The 20,132-nt window shown below is 44.1% G+C and overlaps 1 protein-coding gene and 1 long non-coding RNA gene across 9 annotated transcripts in view; one reads left to right on the top strand and one right to left on the bottom strand.

Annotated features, from left to right (window-relative positions):
• The window catches only part of LOC135308867 (uncharacterized), a 25,877-nt gene extending 6,468 nt beyond the window's left edge, over positions 1–19,409 (bottom strand). The window contains exon 1 of the long non-coding RNA XR_010369263.1: positions 19,271–19,409. This is a non-coding gene — a long non-coding RNA (uncharacterized LOC135308867). The remainder of the gene's footprint in view (positions 1–19,270) is intronic.
• The window catches only part of MAP3K20 (mitogen-activated protein kinase kinase kinase 20), a 101,738-nt gene that overhangs the window by 69,634 nt on the left and 11,972 nt on the right, over positions 1–20,132 (top strand). For 6 of the 8 annotated variants that reach the window (XR_010369261.1, XR_010369260.1, XR_010369257.1 and 3 more), the window contains exons 15-20: positions 169–231; positions 1,236–1,328; positions 12,052–12,168; positions 13,732–13,806; positions 14,825–14,975; positions 19,158–19,629. Coding sequence is in view for 2 of the 8 variants with exons in the window: in XM_064434413.1 (XP_064290483.1) it covers positions 169–231; positions 1,236–1,328; positions 12,052–12,168; positions 13,732–13,806; positions 14,825–14,975; positions 19,158–19,837 (1,179 nt within the window). In the remaining 6 variants the exon portion in view is untranslated. Of the gene's footprint in view, positions 1–168; positions 232–1,235; positions 1,329–12,051; positions 12,169–13,731; positions 13,807–14,824; positions 14,976–15,436; positions 15,484–19,157 lie in introns of those variants that run through there. The other 2 variants (XM_064434413.1, XM_064434414.1) reach the window with 2 other exon arrangements.

Genomic DNA, 20,132 nt, shown 5'->3' with positions numbered 1-20,132 from the left:
ACAACAGTTTCCAGAACAGGGCTATATTTTAAACTCTTCTCACATGCTCTAATGTATCCACAGTGGAAAACAGAGGGCGTGTGGGGTTGTGCTGTTTTCATGCTTGTATTTGCAGGATGAGATACTAAATAACTCCCATCTGGTTTTGTTGATTTTTTTTTTTTCTAGACTGCTATCGAGAAGTTAACCCATGACTACCTAAATCTATTTCATTTTCCACCATTAATTAAGGCAAGTCTCACTGTTGATATAAGACGTGCTTCTCATGCTGGTATGAATATTTCACTGTTCTCATGTCTCAACCCCATTCAATGGAGGGCAAGGTTGCAGTTCTACAGAGGGTTGTAACAAATGTGGAGAGTCAACAGCAGCAATGGGTCACATCAGAACAAATAATAAGATAATAGAAATTGTTTTCAGGGAAGTTCTAAGTTTGTATCATGGAGCCAGTAGAATTAAATTAAACGACAACTGTTTGCAATGTGCTTGCTGTCATTAATCAGAAACTACTTTGAAGAGTCATTCCTCCAAACTGCTGCCACCAACTGGTCACCACTGAAGAACAGCAGACCCCTGGTCCAGAATAAGCCCATAATTCCCCAGTTTGCTAATGCTGTAGGAGGGAAGGATGAAAGGATGATTTTGTGTCTTGCCACCCTTACGTTAACCCGTTAGTTTTCTGATAATCAGTAATAAGACCCATGCAAAAGGGAGAGGGTGTTTGGGAACTTTGGTATTGCTGGAGCAGATATTTGCCTTATTTAATTCAGTAAGCTAACCAAGGAATTCTAGACCCCAAATCCTGAAGTAGCTTTTTTAGTCATAATGTATTGCACAGCGATAGAGTGAAATCCACGTAAAGCAAATTTTCATATAGCAGAACTCTGTTCCCTGGAGGGGAAAATGAAGAGCATGGCTGCTCTGCTTTGCTGTGCCAGCTGCAATTCCACTGGCAGAGGCTGTCACAGCGTTCGCAGGGACAGCACACTGTGCCAGAGCAGCTCAGCCAGGAGCAGAAAGTGTACAGCATCTCCCAGTTGCCATCCACTAAGCTGCCAGCCCTAAACCCATGCAGAAGCCTTTGCCCCTCTTGGAGTGTGATGTCTCCTTTCTGCTGCCTGCCAGACTTGTGACACCTGAAAGGCAAATCCTTTCTGCCACCAAAGGGTGTGCTCCTGTCTCCCAGTGGGTTATGATAGATGTGAATTCTCACCTTTGCCTGTTTTTTTTGGCAGGATTCTGCAGGTGGAGCTGAAGAAAGCATAGAGAAAGTAGTGAATCTTGAACTTGTTTTTGGTTATCACTTGAAGCCGGGAAACGGTCCAAAGGTAAGCTGGGAGTGCTAGATCAGATGGTTTGGTTAAGAGTCCCTACCCAGAGGATCCAGTATGTTCTGGACACAAAAGATAAATTTGCATGAGAATTCTCTTGTTTTGGAAAGTGCTGACTAAACGTCAAGGTGGCAAATGGGGCTGCATCAGTGATGAAGAACTTACCCCCAGAACAGGCAAGGAAGAAAAGAATGGCACAGAAAGTTTTGGCTGAAAGCTTTTGTTCCCTGTGAACTATTTTTCAATTTGTAATTTTTGTAATTTGGGATTTCATTTTGTTCCTTTTATCCCAATGGGTGTGAAATGGTAATTCATTTATTTAAAAAAAAATCCACTGATAGTTGAGCAGTGGCATATGCCTGATGTTGGTGGGCAGATTTCCTTTTTTGTCAGCAGAAAGGAGATAACTGTTTTATGCAACCAAGAGGAGTTTGGAGAATACATGGTATGCATGCCTGCTGCCTGGGCAGGACTGGTCCTGGTGGACTGTGTGCCCTCATGATACTGTGGAAGGAGGGAGGGGTGGTTGGAGCACGTTGCACAAAACTGCTGTGCTCCAGCAATTGCCAGCGTGCCACATCCTAATCAAACCTCAGCTCCAAGCCGAGCTGGTTCAAGGATCTCTCGTTACACCCTGTGTAACAGGAGGGTTGATGATTCCAGATGTTCCAGCAAAGGATTTCTACCACATTGTTTTTTCTCAAGGGTGAGGTTTGTCCCATGTTTTTTGTTTGCTTTGTCCAGCTTGCCATGGACTCTGAATTCAAGGGTTTTAGAATTAATCATCTATGTGAAAATGGTGTGCAAAGCATTTCTGAGCTAGAGTCAGGGGTTGTGACAGCAGGATTTGTTTCCTTTTGTATTTGATAAATCTGCATTGTGTGTCCACCCTAAACTTGTGGGAGGTTGACTTTCATCTTGTGCTATCTGGCTGTTTGCTTTCAGGGCATATTGTTTGCAGAAGTCTCTTGATTTCTGTACTTGGTGGTGCTTGCAGAGAAAGCATTTAGGTTTGAACTTAGTAGGAACTTGTACTCATACTGCAATAATTTCATCAATTTGAAAAAGCTTTTTGTCTGGAGATTTCCTTTATTAGTTTGTTTCTTTTATCCTGAGTACTTCTTTTTCCTATAAAAATCTCCTTTATCACTATATGAATTACTTAGACTGTCTCAGTAGTCTTGAATGCATGTTGCCTATGCAGTTCTACAGCTGGTTTTTTGTAGGTGTGCATTTTTCTCTCCCACGTACAACTAACTCTTCAAGAAACTAAAAGTCCATGAAAAAACTCATATCTCCCTTCCATTTCCAATATGGACTGTGAGCCATAGTGCAGGGAGTTGGGCCACCACCCACAGGAAAGAGCAAGAGAAAAAGCAAACAGACCTCTGCAGACTGGAGAGAAATTCATGTTATACTAATGCCTCCTTAAGTGTGAAGATGAGTAGATGTTTTAGCCATGACAGCAAAATGTGCCAATGAGACTGTCTGCAAAGTCTGTGGGACAGAAGCTGAATTGTTATCAGAGGGCAGAGTTAGTTCTGTGGGCCTGTGTAGTGTTGACATAACCTCTGCAGGCTTCTGACAACCTTTTTTATTTGGTCCTGCCTTCCCTGTGAGCTCCTAATTGGTCCTGTGTGCTCTGTGTGCTGTTGGGCCCTTTTCTAAGAAAGCCATTCCCTCTGAAGCTGTGGTTGCATGCCAGGCATGCCTTCCCTGTCAGCTGCCCGGCTGCAGCACCCCGTGTGCTTAGTGATGCCATTCCTAAGGTCCCAGGGAATGCACAGTTTGTCACCTGAATATGTCTGGGCTGGAAACATCTGTCTGAGATCTACACATGAATTTGTACCTGCCTTTAAAGATGTTGCAGCAGAGCCAGTTTGAAAAAGTGAACTGGAAGGAGCAGATTGTTTGAGCTTTTGGGCAGGGTGCTAGGGCCAACATGGGCAAGTAATTTGCATTAAACTTAATATTAACAAAGACTGGTGTGTTACAAGCTGTATAGAAAATTTGGTTAGCTTGCTTCTTTCAAAACTCCTGCATAATCTTCTGGCTCCCCTAGAGGCTGCTTTGAGCTGCCATCTAGATTTGTTCCAAAATGAAGTGGGAAAAGGGTGAAAACCAGGATTGAAGGGTTTAAACTTCTTTTATTGTCTCATTTTTGTAAAAGAGTGGTGCCTGTTCCTGTAAAACTGGGTCAGCAGAAGCACTTGGGATCATACCTTCCACCATCTTTATAGCTAAAAAGCTGGCCTACATCAGTTTAAAAATAAATTTCTCAAAGGAACTTTACCCTAATCAGTCCCTATAGCCAGCTGCCTAACTAAGAAGCATTTCTCCTGTTTTAATCATGAGGAAAAAGAGGCAATAAGCTCAAATCTGGGTTACACATTGAGGGTGTGTGTTCCCTGGGTGGTGTGTTGGCTGCTAGACTTGTGTACAGCGAGAGAGGTTATTAGGCTCAGCTGGGAGGTGGTGCAGTGCAGCAGGAAGGGCTCTGTAAGGAGAACAGGTCATGCTGGGAGGTTTTACACCAGGCTGGCTCTGTGCTGGTCTCCGAGCCGACTTCCCTTTAGTTATTGCAGTGCAGTTGCACCTGGAATCAAGCCATCCATGTCACTGGAGGTGGCTGTGCCCAAGCATAGGACAGGATGGACACAGAGGACAAAAGCCTCCAGGTCCAAACTAAAGCTGTGGAGTGGGTGCAGCCATGGAGTGCATCATGACATATAGCAATACCACCAGATATAAAAGTGCTGGAGAAGCTGGTCCAGGACCCAGAAACTATTTCAGGGGTGCCAGTGAATTTGGATGTGTTTGGCTGGTAAGAGCACAGCACCATCTGTGGTGTGAAGATGGTTCCTCAGGGCATAGGTGTCCCCTCCTGGGCACTGCACCATGCCCCATCAGCACAGCCAGCACACCTTTCTTCGTCAGCAGGCAGAAAGTTAAGGGCCTTAGGAATGGCAGTGCCTTTTAGCAAGGATCCTGCTGGATGTGCTTCAGGACAGCATTTGAATGTTCAGCCTTTTCTGTATGCTGAATGAAACATTGACTTCCCAGTAAACAGCTTTACCAGCCCCATATTTTTTATCTAATTTAAACTGCATCTTGTAGTGGGATTATGTTGGTTTCCACCAGCTGACAGATGCAGTCATTTCATTACAGTTTCCTTCCTTTTTTAGCTGCATCTTTGGAGGCGATAAAAGCTCAGTTGACCTTTGTGCTCTCTGAATGCATCAGGAGTGAGCGCTGCAAAGCTAACCTGGTTTTTAGAGGTTTCTTTTCCAACTCTTGTACTTCAAGTTATGTGGTTACTTCCATTCACTGCCTTTTCATGACCTTTCTGTACACAGTTCCCAATGAGCTGAAAGGTGATAGATTTAGACCTTCCCCCTGCCCCCCCACAAATTAAAAAAAAAAAAAGCAGGGGACCACCAATTAAGTCCAAGATAGCGAGTAAAACAACAAACCCTGGCAGTTGTGGCTTGAGCTGATTTGCAGGACTGCAGGGGGAATTTTCAATGGCTTTCTCATCCTAGATGGCTCATTAAAATTTCCCAATCAGAGAAAGGTGCCTGAGCTATGTCGGCTCCACACTGATGAATCACCAAACCCCTTGAGAAGGATGCCTTACAGTCTTTTTGCCTTCTATTGATGCATTCTTTAGTTTTGGTCCTCAAAAGGGCAGATTTCACTATGCCATTGAATGTTTTCATTTTTTACCGAGAGTGGCACAATTTGACCTATATCCAAACACAAAGCCTTGAAGTTGGCTCACCATTCCGCCTGATTTTTACCTACTTACCTCTCCCTCCATTTGACAAGGTAAGGAGCAGAGCCTCTTCAAAGCCATCTGCTAACTGTGTGAACTATTTTCTAGCCTTGAATATCCAAACTGAGATATATTTTAATGCTATTATTTAAATGTGTAGTGGCAAAGGTAATATACTATTAAGGCTACTTTAAAGCGACATTGTGACCAGCTCTTCATGTGGAGAAGCCCAGGCCAGCAAAATGCAGGCACTACAAGAAAAAACAGTACTCAAATAGTTGTAACTGGAATGCAGTTTCACAAGTGCTTGAGACCATTTCTGCTGCTTGTTCCTCCCCACCCTCCCACTATATCAATGCTCATAAATTCTTTCTTTACTTTCTTAAAAATAAAGCAAGAGCCAAGGTATAACATTTGAAATTTCAGTTCTACAATTTTTCAGTCATTTATATTCTCCATCCTCTGTACGTATTTTAACCCACTTCAGTAAGTAAAAATGGAGGAGGAATTGGTTTTATCTAACCCTTCCTTTGCAAAATAACCACAGGTACCTTAACTTTCTAACATGGGGTTATTTGTCCTTATCTCAAAACCTCATCTTCTAAATCCTCCCTCTTTAATTCCATGTCAAAGCACAATGCTTTCAGTACTAAAGACTAGAGAGAATCAGAGTAGCTGTGTTTGTGTGCTATTTTCATAGATTTGTTCCTATTCTATCAAGTAGTCACTGAGGGAACACAAAAAATTACCTAATCTGTAAAATAAAACCTCAGCCACATTAAAATATTGCCACCACCATTAAGAACAGAATATTGTAGTCTGCTAAGAATGTGAATCAGTGCAAGTGATCTGAGCTCATGGCATTTTCTTCCAAAGACTCTTTTCAGGACCATGTATTGTTTTGTGTGAGGTGGAGCTGGTATAACTCCATCATCTCCACTGGGATTGCTCCAGCTGTAGCATCCATGTGTAACTGAAATCAAACTCAAGCCAAGACCTTGAAAAATCCTTGTGTAGGCAGTGCTAGACCAGGGATTCCTATTAGAAATTATTCATTAGTCCTGAAGAGACATAGACTTTTCAGGTAGGTATTTTGTGCACTTGACTTTCTAGACTTTTTAATCTAAAGATTTATTTTTATGTCTTGGCCACTGAATTACCTTGCTGCCTTCCACACGTATCTCTCACATACTGCAGATTGGTCTGCAGAAGCAGACAGGTTCCCAGTGATCTGTAGGCTTGGCATGTGCTATCCAGACAAAAGCCTGGAAGAGAAGCCTTTGTTCCCAGCAGAACAGTGATCCTGCCATGCCTTACCCAAACTCTTGAGCACCTTTGTTCCCTCAGCTGATGTCCTGCAGAGCTGCAAGTCCCAGAGTGTGAGCAGTCACTCCACGTGCTGCAGTGGGGACACGGTGTCTGCATGGCTTCAGCACGTTGTCCCAACAAGTAGTCCACAGGAAATGCCACTGGAGGACAGTGCAGGAGGGCACCCATGCAGCCCTTAGAGAAGGGACTCTTTTTCCATGCTTCCACCTTTACCATCCCACTGTTGCAAGCAGGCTGCTCATGTGGATGATGCCTACCACCGCAACACCCCCATTTGCTCCTGATCACATGGCAGGGGCAGCTTTTGGTAAATGCTGGGGTATCACCGAGCTCTCGCCTTGCCTGCTGCCAGCCCCTGTTCTTGGGGCACACACAGCAGTGCCTGATATCTACCATTATGTGCCACTCTGCTGTGCACAGTGCTCCAGAGCCCTGGATGTTGAAGGGAGCTGCCAGGGGACAGATATTTTTGGTAGTGCTGGCTGCTCTGGGTAACTGTTAAGGGACTCATGCTTCTGCAGGCGAAGCTGCAGCCAGTCACTGCCTGTTGCCTTGCAGGGGAGTAAGGGCTCCAGCTCGGAGGAGGCACCCAGGCAACTGATAACATAAATATATCTTCCTCTTGCTTTGTTTCTGTGCATTTTAAGACCATCTCTCTCGCAAGGCCTCCCCTCCGCCCCTCTTTTTTTCTGCCTGCACAGCTGAAACAAAACCAGCGGTGGAGCCACCTTCTCTTGCTGGAGCCTGGCTGGCAGCAGCCTGCCCTGACCTGAGACACCAGCCATTGTTAAGGGTATAACACATTTACATATTTTGCAATAAAACATCAGTTATTTGCATTACTGTGTCAAGTTTTATTTGATTCTTTCACCTAAAAATGACTCATTTTCCTTTCTTGTATTTTAAAAACCAACTACTCTAAGCTTGTTTGAGAATAATCAAAAATTGCCCATTTAGCTAGAAGTCATTTTCTTTTCAAAAGGCAAATGTTATTTAATCTTTCAGCTGTTCATTGTGCCATCATAAATACTTTCTTTTCAGCACAGTTGTGGGGACTGAAATGAGCCCACTAATTGCCTCCCATTTCGACTGACATGTGGTGGTTTAGTGGAAAGAGAACACAGCGGGGAGAAGGAAATAGGAGGCTGAGAAAATGAGAGCTAATTATTTTCACTGCCTCATGTCAGGCTCTGTGTCAGCCTTGTTTTTACAAACTGGAAGGTTTAGCACTAAATAAAACAAACTGGCGTCATGTTTTTATATACTGGCAGTGTCATGGAAGCAGCTGCACATCTCAAAGACAATATAATGCCTGCATTCGCATGGACACCATCTGACAGCCACTGTGAGCCACTGCTAATGAGGATATCACAGTGGTGCCAAGTGAAAGGTGCTGAATTATGTATGATTCTTCATCAGTGCAGCAATAGTCCTGTACATCATTATGAGACATTGTTTTGCTGAAGAGATTAAAACATTCTTAGTTCCAGACCCTGCAACCTATACATGCTACAAGAGGTTATTAATGGAATTTTTAGGGAGAGTTTCTTGTGGATTTCTTTTTGGTTAAAAATATCTCATGGGACAAAGCTGTGGTGGGTCATGACACTATACATATAAAGAAGAGAAGCAAATTAACCATAATTGTGTTATCTTCCTTTAAATCCAGTATAATAAAATATAGTGTAGCAGGGTGATACATAATGATAAATAACCCAAGTGCTGTCACTAGATGTTCAACTCTAATGCCTTTAAAACAGCAGGTTTCAGCAGCTGAGATAGATAATAGCTAAGAATGTAAAGGAGCTTCTGGGGACCTAAATCATCAACATGCTACTACTTTTAGTATCAGCATGGCCAACATTTTTTTTCTTGTTTGTTTCATCCTGCGCTACATTTTACTTTCTTCTAATATCCAGTTATCTGCTACAATGCCATTTCCATTTTTATTTCAATCTTTAAAAAACAAAAAAAAAGTTTATTGCAACCACTGATTTTAAAACGAATCCTTGATTTGGGCCCCCTTGAAAAATGAAGTGCCTCCCTAGCAAAGGTTTTAAGCTGTTGTTGCAGGATATGTGTTTGCTGTTTAGAGCCTGTGCCTGATCTTTTTCATTTCCCTTTCAGTTTTTTTTTTTGCAGACATAAACGCATATGGGGTTAAAGGAGTATTGTCACCACAGTAAGCTGGAGACTTAATTTTTAAAGTGTTCTTACTTTCTGTTTCAAAGCTGAGAAGAAGCAGCTCAAATACATGTGTGGTTTTCTTTTCTTTTGCACAGAAATTTTCAGAGGCTGTTGATTTATTTGCTTTGTCAAAGTGTTATTTGGAAATGTTTTTGCACAAAGTTTTGCAGATTGTGCCTTTCAGTTCTAGATATTTTTTTTAAAACAAAAAGCTGAATTTTTTTTTATTTAGATCAAAATCAAGCAGGTAGATATTGGGAGTATTTTAATGCTTGAATGACAAGATATCCAGGGATGTCCCTTTGAAGGACTTGTGTAAGCATATCTATCAATGAGACTCTTTGAATAAGCCATTTCCAAATTATTTTCCCACATATGCCTGGCACTAAATGTAGTTTTGATCTAAGAAGTCATATGGCTACAGTTCATCAAAGAACTGAAATTCATATGCTTGCTTTTTCTAGCCAAATTTTTGCTTCAATGGATGAGCATCTCCTATTATAAGAATCTGAAACTCAATTAGAAAACGGGGAAATATGTCCCTTTCTTTCTACAGCACAAAAATCTTGTGTTATTTACTGTGTGGTTGAACAGAATGGTTACTAGGTCTGTGAGACAAGTAACCACCTACTGATATTAGATATTTCCTAAGTGCCTTGATTCTAAAGTCACCTGCCTGCTGCCTTTTCTATTTCCTTCCTTCCTTCCTTCCTTCCTTCCTTCCTTCCTTCCTTCCTTCCTTCCTTCCTTCCTGCCTGCCTGCCTGCCTGCCTGCCTGCCTTCCCAACATCCCCTTGCCTCTCACTCTCCTTATCTGCTCCTTCTCTCTCTCTCTCTCATTCTCCCTTTACAGTAATGATTTTCTAATAACACAAAATGAAAAGCTTTCCAAATAAAATGAGACAAGTATTTTTGAGGGTATCCTAGTATGGTGTCTTGGTATCTGCACAGAGTGGCTGGAGAGGGCTCCAAAGAGGACCAAAGGTTTGGGGCCTGGATTTGAGGGACAGGAGAGTGTGTGTTTTTCTGAAGATGCAGTTCAGAGCTGGGGAAGGCAGTGTTTGTGCAGGCCCCAGGCATCCAGCCCTGCATGGGGCAATTTGATCCATGACCGCATGGAGAGGGATCCATGACCGCATGGAGAGGGATGTGCAGTGAATCTGGCAAGGGGACAGACACTGGCAGTGCCCACACCCCCTGCCAGACCCTGGATGTACATAGCTTTTCTCTAGAGGTGGTTGGTTGATTGATTTTGTTTATTAAAATGAGATTATATTTGTCAGATCTAGTCTGCTGGAAAATGTGAGTGCACAGCACAAAATCCCGAGTCAGGAGGGCATGGGAGCCCTGGCACAAGGTGCAGCTCTAGCTCTCAAGTGCTTGCCACTGCTATTATTGAGCGATAGCAGGAGATGTGCTGAACTAGCTGGAGGATAATATTTTATGTTGATATTTTTTTCTTTTCTTGGCTCAGGTGTTTTTGTAGTACTTAGAAATGTCATCAAGCATCTTGTCTCTAACCTCAGGTTTGATTTGCACTAGCATGAATCTCCTGAAAAAAAGTCTGGCAACAAGAACATTGGGGCAGGGAGAGGAGCACAGTTTGAGAGATGAGGAGGAGTCAGAGACAGTTTGCTGTGCTGTTGCTGTTCTGTTTCAAAGCACGTGCCCTCCTCGTGTCAGAGCCTGTGTACAGTGCTGAACCTGCCTGGGAAGGACAGGCATTGCCCTGGGTCAGCTCACAAATGTAACAAACAGGACAAGAAACAGACGTGCAAGGAGATACAGTCTGTGATTAGGAAATGGAGGCACTGGGTGACTTCAGCACCTGAGCAGGTTGCACAGGAAGCCAGTAGCAGAACTGGAAACCAGCCTTGGTGCCTCTGAGGCTTGGTTGGTGCCCTGACCACTGAACTGCAGTTCCCATCACTCAAACTTGCACCAGGACAGTGCGAAAACCAACTCACATGGCCTCTCTGTCTGTAAATGTGGAAGCTTTCAAAGTGGACAGATGGACACACAGGGCCAAATGCTGCCATAAACATAATTTCTTGTTGCAAGAAATTATTATATTTTAGTTTTCATTTAGAATTGCCAATTCAATGTGTGATGGAAAGCTTTGAGCCTTCTGAGGGCTGAGCTCCTGCGTTACACTTATGAGAGACGTACGCACAAACGCCACAGATAATTACCTGTGCAAACACTTTTTAGGCTGCTGTATATTTGTCTGTGCAAATAAGTACTTACACAAGCCTGTGGCCCCAAGTGTCCATCTGTGTTCCCACTGAAAGTTTTGGCATTTTCTGAGCAAAATCAAGGTGAAGACTGCCTTCTCCAAGAGCTGAAGCCCACACCTGCCTTACAGGCGGCATGTGGCAGACACAGACCCCTGAACCCCTGGCACATCTGGAGGAGCTTCTGTCTTTGTGAAGGGAAGATTCTCTCCTTCCTGTATGGAGGTGGAGACACTGCTTCAGTGGCAGAGTGGTGCTTCAGGGGACTGAGTTTTGGAGGAGCTATGTGCACTGCACTCATCCCCAGTATCTCAGTGCACAGTACCTCATCCCCAAAGCACCTTCCAGGCAGACGAGCAAATGCTGGCTGGTTTGCACCATGGACAGGCAGTCTCTGGTCCCCACTGGGAGCCTCCCTGGCCACAGACATGAACTCCAGCTCCAGCACTCAGTCCATGTGAGATGTCCTGCAGGATGCTGCCAGTTGTCACTGTTCAGCTCAGGGGATTGTTTAAGGATACCTTTTATTGCTGTGGTTTATTAGACTCACTGTGATTATTTTCTTAGCTGAGCTTCTTTATAATTAATAATGCAGTTGGAAGCAAGCAGAAGTTGAGGATGCTCAGTGCCTCGCTGGGCTCTCAGTATCTGACATAACTGAGCTGTGATAACCAGCTCATCCTTTTGCCCAATATTTGAGTGATTATCTTGAAGGTGTTGCACAGACTTTGGTTGTTCATTCCTGGGATCACTGGGACAATGTCCTTGTGCCTGGCTGCCAGCTCTGACTGTGACCCCAGGTGATGGCTCCCATCCCTCCAGTGCCCTGGGCTGTGCAGAGCTCCCAGGCCACCTGCTCCAGCAGGCTGTGTGTCCGCGTGAGGCCATTCAGGGACACCACACCTCGGAAGACACCCAGACCTGTCAAGGTGGCAGCTGCCTCACAGGGTGAGCTCGGAGAAGAGGGAACAAGAAGACTGAGAGCTTTCCATTATCAACACTGTACTGCAAACATGTATAAAATATCTATATGTCCCTTAACTTTCTCGCTGGGTTATTTCTTCCCTTCATATATTGAGGATTAGATTTCGGTTGTTTCGGCTTTCAGTTTTGTTTCATTTTGGGTTTTGTTGTTGGGTTTTCTTTTCCTATTTGTATTCTAACAATCCAGCACTCTTTTTTTTATTATTCATAGGATTGTAAATGGAAAATGTACATGGAGATGGACGGGGATGAAATTGCAATAACCTACATAAAAGATGTGACATTCAACACTAACCTACCTGATGTAGAGATTTTAAAGATGACAAAGGTATTTACAGCCTTAAAGCTTCCACGAATTCACAGATCTCAAACAAAGACATTAAAATACCACAGCAGTCGACTTTTGTGCTTGCAGAAGCTCAATCTCTTGACAGCTTTTAAATAAAATGCACATTTTAAATAGAATTGTATCATAATAGGAGTTAGGTATTTTGGTTCTCCTTTAAGCTGACAATAATGTTTACAATAGACAAATAAGAGAAGGAACTAATTTATATTTTCTTCTATTAATTCCATGTTATATCCTCTGAATTTATTGCCCCTTTTAATGAAAAGAATGTTCCAAAAATTGCTTTATTTTTCAAGAGAAGAAACCAATTTAAATGTTCCAGAAACCTCATGCAATTTGTCTGGGGGGTTTTGTTGGATTTTTCCTCTCTTTCTTTTTTTCTTTTTTTTTCTTTTTTTTTTTTTGCGGTTTTAGAACTTCTGTCTGGTTCTAAAACTCTCTCTTTCATGCACCGGTAGATGGCAAAGACTGAAACCCATCGCAGACAGTACAGCACTGAACATCTGCAATTCATTGTCACTGAGCATTTTACCCTGTGTCAGAACCTGCCTGTAAATATTTACCAGTAAGCATTTAGACTGCTTTTCCCTAAGGAACAGAAGTTTTGTTGATGCAGAGGGCATTTTGTTAGCTATTATTTTAATTGTTTGTTTTTATTAATATGCTCCACTTGATAATAGCTAACAAAATAAATTTCTAACTGAAAAAATATACAGCTTGATTGCCAATTAGAATGCTGCTCTAATGTGTAGTGGTAAAAACACCCAAACTCTTGAGTGCTTTTAACTGTGAATTTCTGTGGCAAAACTGGGGGTGAAACTTATAGCCATTTTTTTTCTAAAGGAAAAAATGAAAAGCATATTGTCAACAGTCAGAATTTTAAGGAAAATGTGATATAGGTGTATTTGCCAAAAAATATTCTAATATTTAATTAATGCTAACACTATTTTTATAGTTAGTGACTTCTAGAACAACACTTGTAATTTTTTTGTTATTATTATTATTATTGGGTTTTTTTATTATCATTAGTTTTCTGTCTAATTTTAATCTTAGACATTTCAATTTTTCCTTTAAAAAAGGCATGAAGGTAAATAAACTAACAACTAGGTACAGTGACATTAACTTTTCACATACTTCAACATTTTTGTATTTGTCAATAAATATCTTTGAGAATCTCTAGATATTTGTTCTTGCTTTGAGAATCTCTAGATATTTGTTCTTGTTTCCCTCTGTAAATCTAGCAGAACCAAAAGTGTACAGACACAAAACTGGAAAAGGTTCATGTCCCCCTGAAAATATTCCATGTTGTCTCATCTGCTGTGTGTTATATATGGAAAACTCTTCTCAGTTCCCTTTTGTAAACCAGAAAGTAAATATTTTAAAAATATATTGCTTTGTCTCACAGAATTTTACGGAAAGTATTGATATTAACAATATAGGAATGAATGAAAAGAGGCAAATGTAGTAAATCCCTTTGGGTCATTTAGAAACAAGTTGGGAGATGAAGAGCACCTTATAAAACTCCCACCATGTTTTTTCCAGCCACCGTTTGTAATGGAGAAATGGATTGTGGGCATAGAAGAGCACCAGTCTGTAGAATGTGTTGTTACATATGAGGTAAGCTTTTAGAAACAAATAAAATAGTTGATCCAAGACAAAACCTACACAGGAGGTGTGGAAATAACATCCTCTGGCTTTGTTATATCCTATAATCAAGTTCTCAGCAGCCTGTAATTAGTTGTAAAATATAAAGTTCAGAGCAAAAGCTGAATGAAGTTTACAGAGACAATGGCCTCAGACAGCTGCAGGGATGGCTCTTCTTCCCAAGGGTGAAAACTCCTTTTGCTTGAAGTGTAATGGTCAGTGTTGTTTGCATTATTTAAAGAAGCTGTTTTTTTCTCTTTTCAATGTTGTGCTAATTAGGAGAGTAGAGAAGCAACAGAAGAAAAAAAAAGAGAAATCAAGAATAAGATAGAATAAAACCCAGAATACAATTTGATGTGATAGAAATTAGCTTTGTGAAAAAAGTTTGCCGTTACTTACAGTACTGATTTTATGAAGACTAACTCTGCATGTCAGAAGAAGGTTAATAAATGAGATTCCAGCTCTGTCCTGAACAAGCATTCAGGCAGTGATGGAGCAATGGGGAAATCCTGGACCTTGCTTGCTTTTCTCAGAAGTGAAGAAGTAGTTTTCTTTCAGGCTGAAGTTTCTCACAGGAGTCATAGGTCCTTAACAGCAAACGGAGGGATACTCCAGGAAAATTTTGTCGGGGGTCCCCCTGCAAAAATACCTTTGTCCTACCTCTTTTAGCAGCCAGCAGTGCACAGTTGATCCTCATTAATAGAACTAGTAAAATGTATTTTTGTGTTTTAGAGGAAGGCCTTCAGATCTTTCCTCCACAGGGTACAAGAATTGAAGCAGTTATTCACTACCACATTTTTAGCATAATCACAAGTAGCAGCCAAAATTATCTAGAGTCTAAAAATATTTGAGAACTAGCTAAGTGGTTTTGAAAAACAGGCTCTGTATTGAAACAACTGCTGCCTCCCAGGCCCTAGTGGAAGTTCCCTCATAGGAGAGCTTAGTGTGTTGTTTGTTGTTACATCCTCACACTTGTGTCCTTCCTGAGCAGAGTGATGTTAGAGCTCCCAAAAGCACGAGGCACATCCAAGCTATCTGCTGGAGCAAGTTCAAGGCGCAGGATGAGGTTGAGGCAGTGCAGCTCTTGATACAGACCTCGCTCCCCAATTCGGAGGGGAATTCACGGAGCAGATCTGACTCGGGTAAGTCAACACGTGTGAACTTCATTGCTGACATGGGCAGGGCATATATGGGGACAACAGCAAAATGTCAATGCATGTCAACCACCCCACTCAGCTTGGAGTCACCTGCAGGTGTGCTGAGGGTGCACTCAATCCCTCTGTATGTCAGTGATGAAGATAATAAATAGCACTGGTCCAATATGGACCCCTCAGGGACACCACTTGTCACTGATGTACAGCAGGACTCTGAGCTGTTGGCCTCTGGGTGCAACCACTCAACCAATTCCTTATCCTAATAGTCCACCCATCAAATCCATCTCTGCCCAATTTACAGAGAAGGATACTGGGGGTGGAGATCATGTCAAAGGCTTTTCAGAAGTCCAGATAAGTAACATCTGTAGCTCTTCCCTTGTCCACTGATGTTAAGATCAGGAGGCATTTTGTTTCCCCAGTCCTCATCCTGCTGTCCATTGACTTGATAGGTGTGGGAAGAGAGGCTGATATTGAAGATTGAGATGAAGTCTTCTCCCCATCTGTTGTTACCAGTTTTCCAGTGCTGTTTATTTTGTTAACGTAGCTGAAACCCTTCTTGTTATTCTTTGCATCCCTTGCCAGGTTCAGTTCCAGCTTTGTTTTGCCCTTTCTCATTACATCCCTACACAACCAACCTTCATGTCTATACTCTTCCCAAGCTACCTGTCCTTGTTTCCACCTCCTGTGCATTTTCTTCTTTCCCCTTACTTTTACCAGTACCTCCCTACCCAGACACACCAGGCTCTCAAGTACTTTGCCCAATTTCTTGGGCTCCTGGAGAGCTCTTGCACTCTATGGAAGACTTCCTTAAAAATCTGTCAGCTCTATTCCACTCCCTTGTCACCAGGGGATCCTTTTAAGTATGTCCTTGAGCTGGAAGTCTGTTTTCCTAAAATTCATGAGCCTAACTACCTGCCCCATGTCCCTCAGGACTGCAAGCACTACCAATGCATGATCATTGCAGTGCAGGCTGCCTCCAGTCCTGATGTCTCTGATTAACTTGCTTACATTGGTGGTCATCAGATCCATTTTTCCCCCTGGTAGAACTGCCTGTTACCTGTCTCTGAAGGGTAAGGGGGATGCCCTGTATGCTCCTATAGGAAGCAGGCTGGAAGTAGTCCATGGTGATAAGCTCACACTCAACCTGAGTGCTTTGCCAGCCACCCAGCACACAGCTTTGCACAGATGTTGTGCTTGGATAAAGGGCACCTCCTGTTACAGATGTGTGGGTGCTCTTGCTCTGGCCAGTGCTCTTGCAGGGGGACACACATACTGAGGCTGTAGCCTCAGAAACAAAAAGTCCCCTGCGGATGATACGCTATTTTGACAAGTACAATACTGCCAGCCTGACAAGTGATCCTGACATCCTGCTCTTCTCTGAGGAATTGTGGAAATCTTCCCACAGCATTCTTCTTCCACAGCTCAGCTTGCCCATTTGAGCCAGCCCTGGCTCATCATTGTCTGACTTCTGGAATGGTGTTTGTTATGGCTTCTGGGGCTTAATTTGTTCAGTGAGATATGTTTAATAATGCAGTGGACTCTACAATGCAGTTTTCATTTCCTAATAAATTTATGCTGCTGACAGACTCACACTCACCTCAGTTGACTCTAGCACAGTTCTGCCTTTAAGACCTGCTGTTGTTTTTGTAAAGATGTTTGTTAGCCAAGCTGTTTTTGTCTTTGAGTTCATGGTAGGGCTGCAGAAATGTTTGGGTTGGGACAGCCGAGGGGCAGTACAGGAGCCGGAACAACACACCAGTGAGCAGAGGAGGAATTTCTCAATTTTGTACACTACTGGCAACTGTAGAAGAATGGCCCTGTGAATTGAGGGTGCTGGGTTTGGACTACAGACACATCTAACACGGGTGTGCTTATTCCTGAGCAATTGTGATCTATTTGCAACACAATTACATTTTATAATGCAAATGAAACCTAGAACATGTCCTATAAGATACATCTTTACTCCAGATTAGCTTTGCAGACAGAGGTTACCCTGGTTTGGGGCGAGGAGCCCTGCAGCCATACCAAGTGTGGTGTGTATCTTCACAGGTTGGCTCAGCCGCTGAAAACCGAAATGGTTGCTTTTTTTTCAGTGAGTGGTGGGAGAGCTTGTCTGTCCCTTTGGCACACGGGAGGAGTTACATGGAAGCACTAATGTTTTGTCAGCAGCCAATTGAATAGGCACTGTTCAAAGGAGGTGGGTTACCAGCCAGCATGAAAGCTGTGCCTCAGCTCTAGCAAACCTTCTGGCCTGTCTTCTTTACCAGACCACCTATCCCAGGTTTAAAAGACCTCCAAATCCAACCACAAAGGTAAGGGTAATACCTGTCTAATAGGCTAAAATACCTCTGTGGGCTACCACACAGAGCACATAACTCAGTGTACAGAGTTGGTGGCTCAGAGGCCACATGAAGGAGAAGCCCCTTCTCCCAGCCCCACAGGGCACACTGGGAGATCCTTGCTGGGCAGCTGGATCCTGGGCTGGCAGCTGCTGTTGGCTGAACAGCCTGCAGGGAGCCCCTTGTTCAGGTACATCAGCACTAGTCCCATAGCACATGTGATGGCCACCTGAGTGTTGATAACAAATGAAGATCCAAAGTTGAGTCCTGAGCCGGCTGTTTCCAGGTTTATGAGGTCTGTGATTTACATCCACAGCCCTGGTCGGAGGGCACGGGGGAATGGCAGAGGCAATAGTGTCTAGCAAGTACATTTTGGCATGTATGTTTCTTTTGAAACCATGACTTTCAAGGAGGTTAAGAAGCAGAGGAGGCAATTCCCATCTGTCTTTCTGTGAAAGAAGGTTCACCTCTAAGTGCAGGTGGAGCTATCTGCTGTGTCACTGTCATACACACTATGACAGGGAAGACAGTTTCCTTTTGACATACTTGACAATAAGTTGAAGTGATTTAAATCTCTTTGGATTCAAACAAAGTCTGGGAAAAAGAGGAGTGGAAGAGATCATCCATTACATTTTAACAGGAGAAATCCTAATGAGGACAGAGCTGCTATCCAGCTCCCACAAAACTCCCCATGGTCAATGAAGTGTTCCAGTGAGAGGCAGAGAGGGTTATGCTTTCTTGTTGGAATGATATTAGCAATCTTTAAGGACAAATAATTCAAATCTCTCTAGAACAAAATTATTTTAGCTGCTCCCCATGGGTCTTTGGCCAGAGCTGTGGCCTCAGATAAGAGGAATTCCTGTTCTCTGCTCTACCCACAAAGTAGCAAACCAGGCAGCCTTTGCAGTTCAAATGGAAAATTTACAGCTATTGTATTTGCTAAAGGCTTTCATGGAAACCACAGGACTGACTTTCAAAACCACTTCAGTGTGATCTCTGAAAGCTACAACTTTTGTTACAACCCCAGGGCTGTGACAGTAGGTGTAGAGGGAACTGTAATACCCTGAGTTGCTCACAGTTAAGCACTGTCTGAGCCAGCCTGGCTGAAGCCTAATGCCTCACTGGCTTTGCCACGTACAATTTTCTGCATGAAGCTGGATGCAAAGTGGATTGAATTCTGAATTTGTAGTAGCAACAACAACTAAAGTAGCTCTGGTTTTTATGGTGTGTAGCAGTTTGAAAACAAGTTGGAGCCAGAGGAGGTGAATGTGGCTGCCGCAGCTGGGAATTGCACTGGCTCTGCACTGCTTCCTCCCTGTGCTGGGCTGTGAACAGCACGACTGTGCCAGATGGAGAGGTGCAGCTGGAAGGCAATGCTGCAGCAGTGCTGGTACCTTGGGGTGACCTGTGTCAGCTCCAGAGGTCTCCAGGCTCCTTTCTAATGAAAGCTGAGGAGAAATCTGCTGAGGTTGCCAAGAGCATCACAGGGCATGTTTAAAACCAGGTTGGGTTCAAATGACCAGAAGGCACTTTGGGGTGGGAACCCACCTGAACAGCCAAGTGGATGGCTCAGTACCTGCCTTCTAGTCTAAGCTCCGTAATCTGCAGTGGCATCAGAAATATTTGTATCACTTGCTATTTTAAAAGCCCAACATTATGTTCAACCATAACTTTGAAACATACTCAAATCTAGGACTTTTTGATGCTAGGCTGGGAGGGAAGGGTGGTTCCCGAGAGAAACGCTGGTACCTAACCTCACACCTTCGGTAAACCTGAGGACGGTTTTCCATGGATTCACAGAAAGCTGACTGTGTTTGCATTCCCTCGCCAGGCACCGACAGTCAGTGGATGCAGACACTGCGCATGCAGCAGCTGGCAAAAGCCATCTCCCTGCAGCACGGCCACCCGCACAGCCCCAGCACGGTCACGCACTACCTGCCCTACCTGCGCAGCCAGGACTCCTACGCCGCTGCCGTCAGGAGGACGCGCGCTCCCGTCACGCAGCAGCTCACATCCATCAGCCACTCGAGGAATTCCTCTCCCCTGTCACACAGCTTGATGAGAAACCTTTCCAATCTGCACTTGAACTCAAAAGGCAGCAGCGCCTCCAGCACGGCCTCGGACACGCCTTCGGAGAGGGACAGGCCTGCGGGCCCGGGCAGGGCCGCCTCGCAGCGCGCCGCCTCGCGCAGCTCCTCGGACGGGCGGCGCAGCGGGACCGGCTCCCCGGCGCCCCCGCGGCACTCGGCCAGACCCAGCAGGACTGCTCTGCCGGCGGCCCCCCCGGCCTCCCAGCACCGCAGGTACCCCCGCGCCCCTCCGCAGCCCTCGGCCATCCCTGGCATGCCCCCACAGGGTGACAGCGAGCCCAGGAGGGGCGAAGGGGAGAGCAGAGCCAGCGAGGGCGGGTGGATAAAGGTGCAGCACGCCAGGAAACCCCACAGGCAGGCCGCCGGCAAGCCGGGAAAGGAGAGAGCCAGGGGGAGCTGGCGGGGCCGGAGGATGTTCTGAGTGGAATTTGGCCCTTTATTTAACTGAACGTTCAACCTAGAGAAGACATGCCTGCTCCTATTTAATTTGCTGCACGGAAGCCGGTACCCACCTGGCTGGAGCCTGCCAGCGGACAGGGAGAGTGCCACCTCTCCTCCTGTCACTGTCAGCACCAAGGGTTGCAATTTGGGTTTCTTCCCTGTGTTTGGCTGCTCGTGTTCTCAGCTGACTGGATATCCACTCATTTGCTTAATATTTCAAAAATAAAATCCATAAGGCACAGCCAGGTGCCACAATGAAAGGCTCTCAGTTTCAT

This window comes from Passer domesticus, chromosome 10, assembly GCF_036417665.1.
Source record: "Passer domesticus isolate bPasDom1 chromosome 10, bPasDom1.hap1, whole genome shotgun sequence".
NCBI classification, from domain to species: domain Eukaryota; kingdom Metazoa; phylum Chordata; class Aves; order Passeriformes; family Passeridae; genus Passer; species Passer domesticus.
Note: the sequence above shows the minus strand (reverse complement) of the source record. Positions and strands in the feature narration are given on the sequence as shown.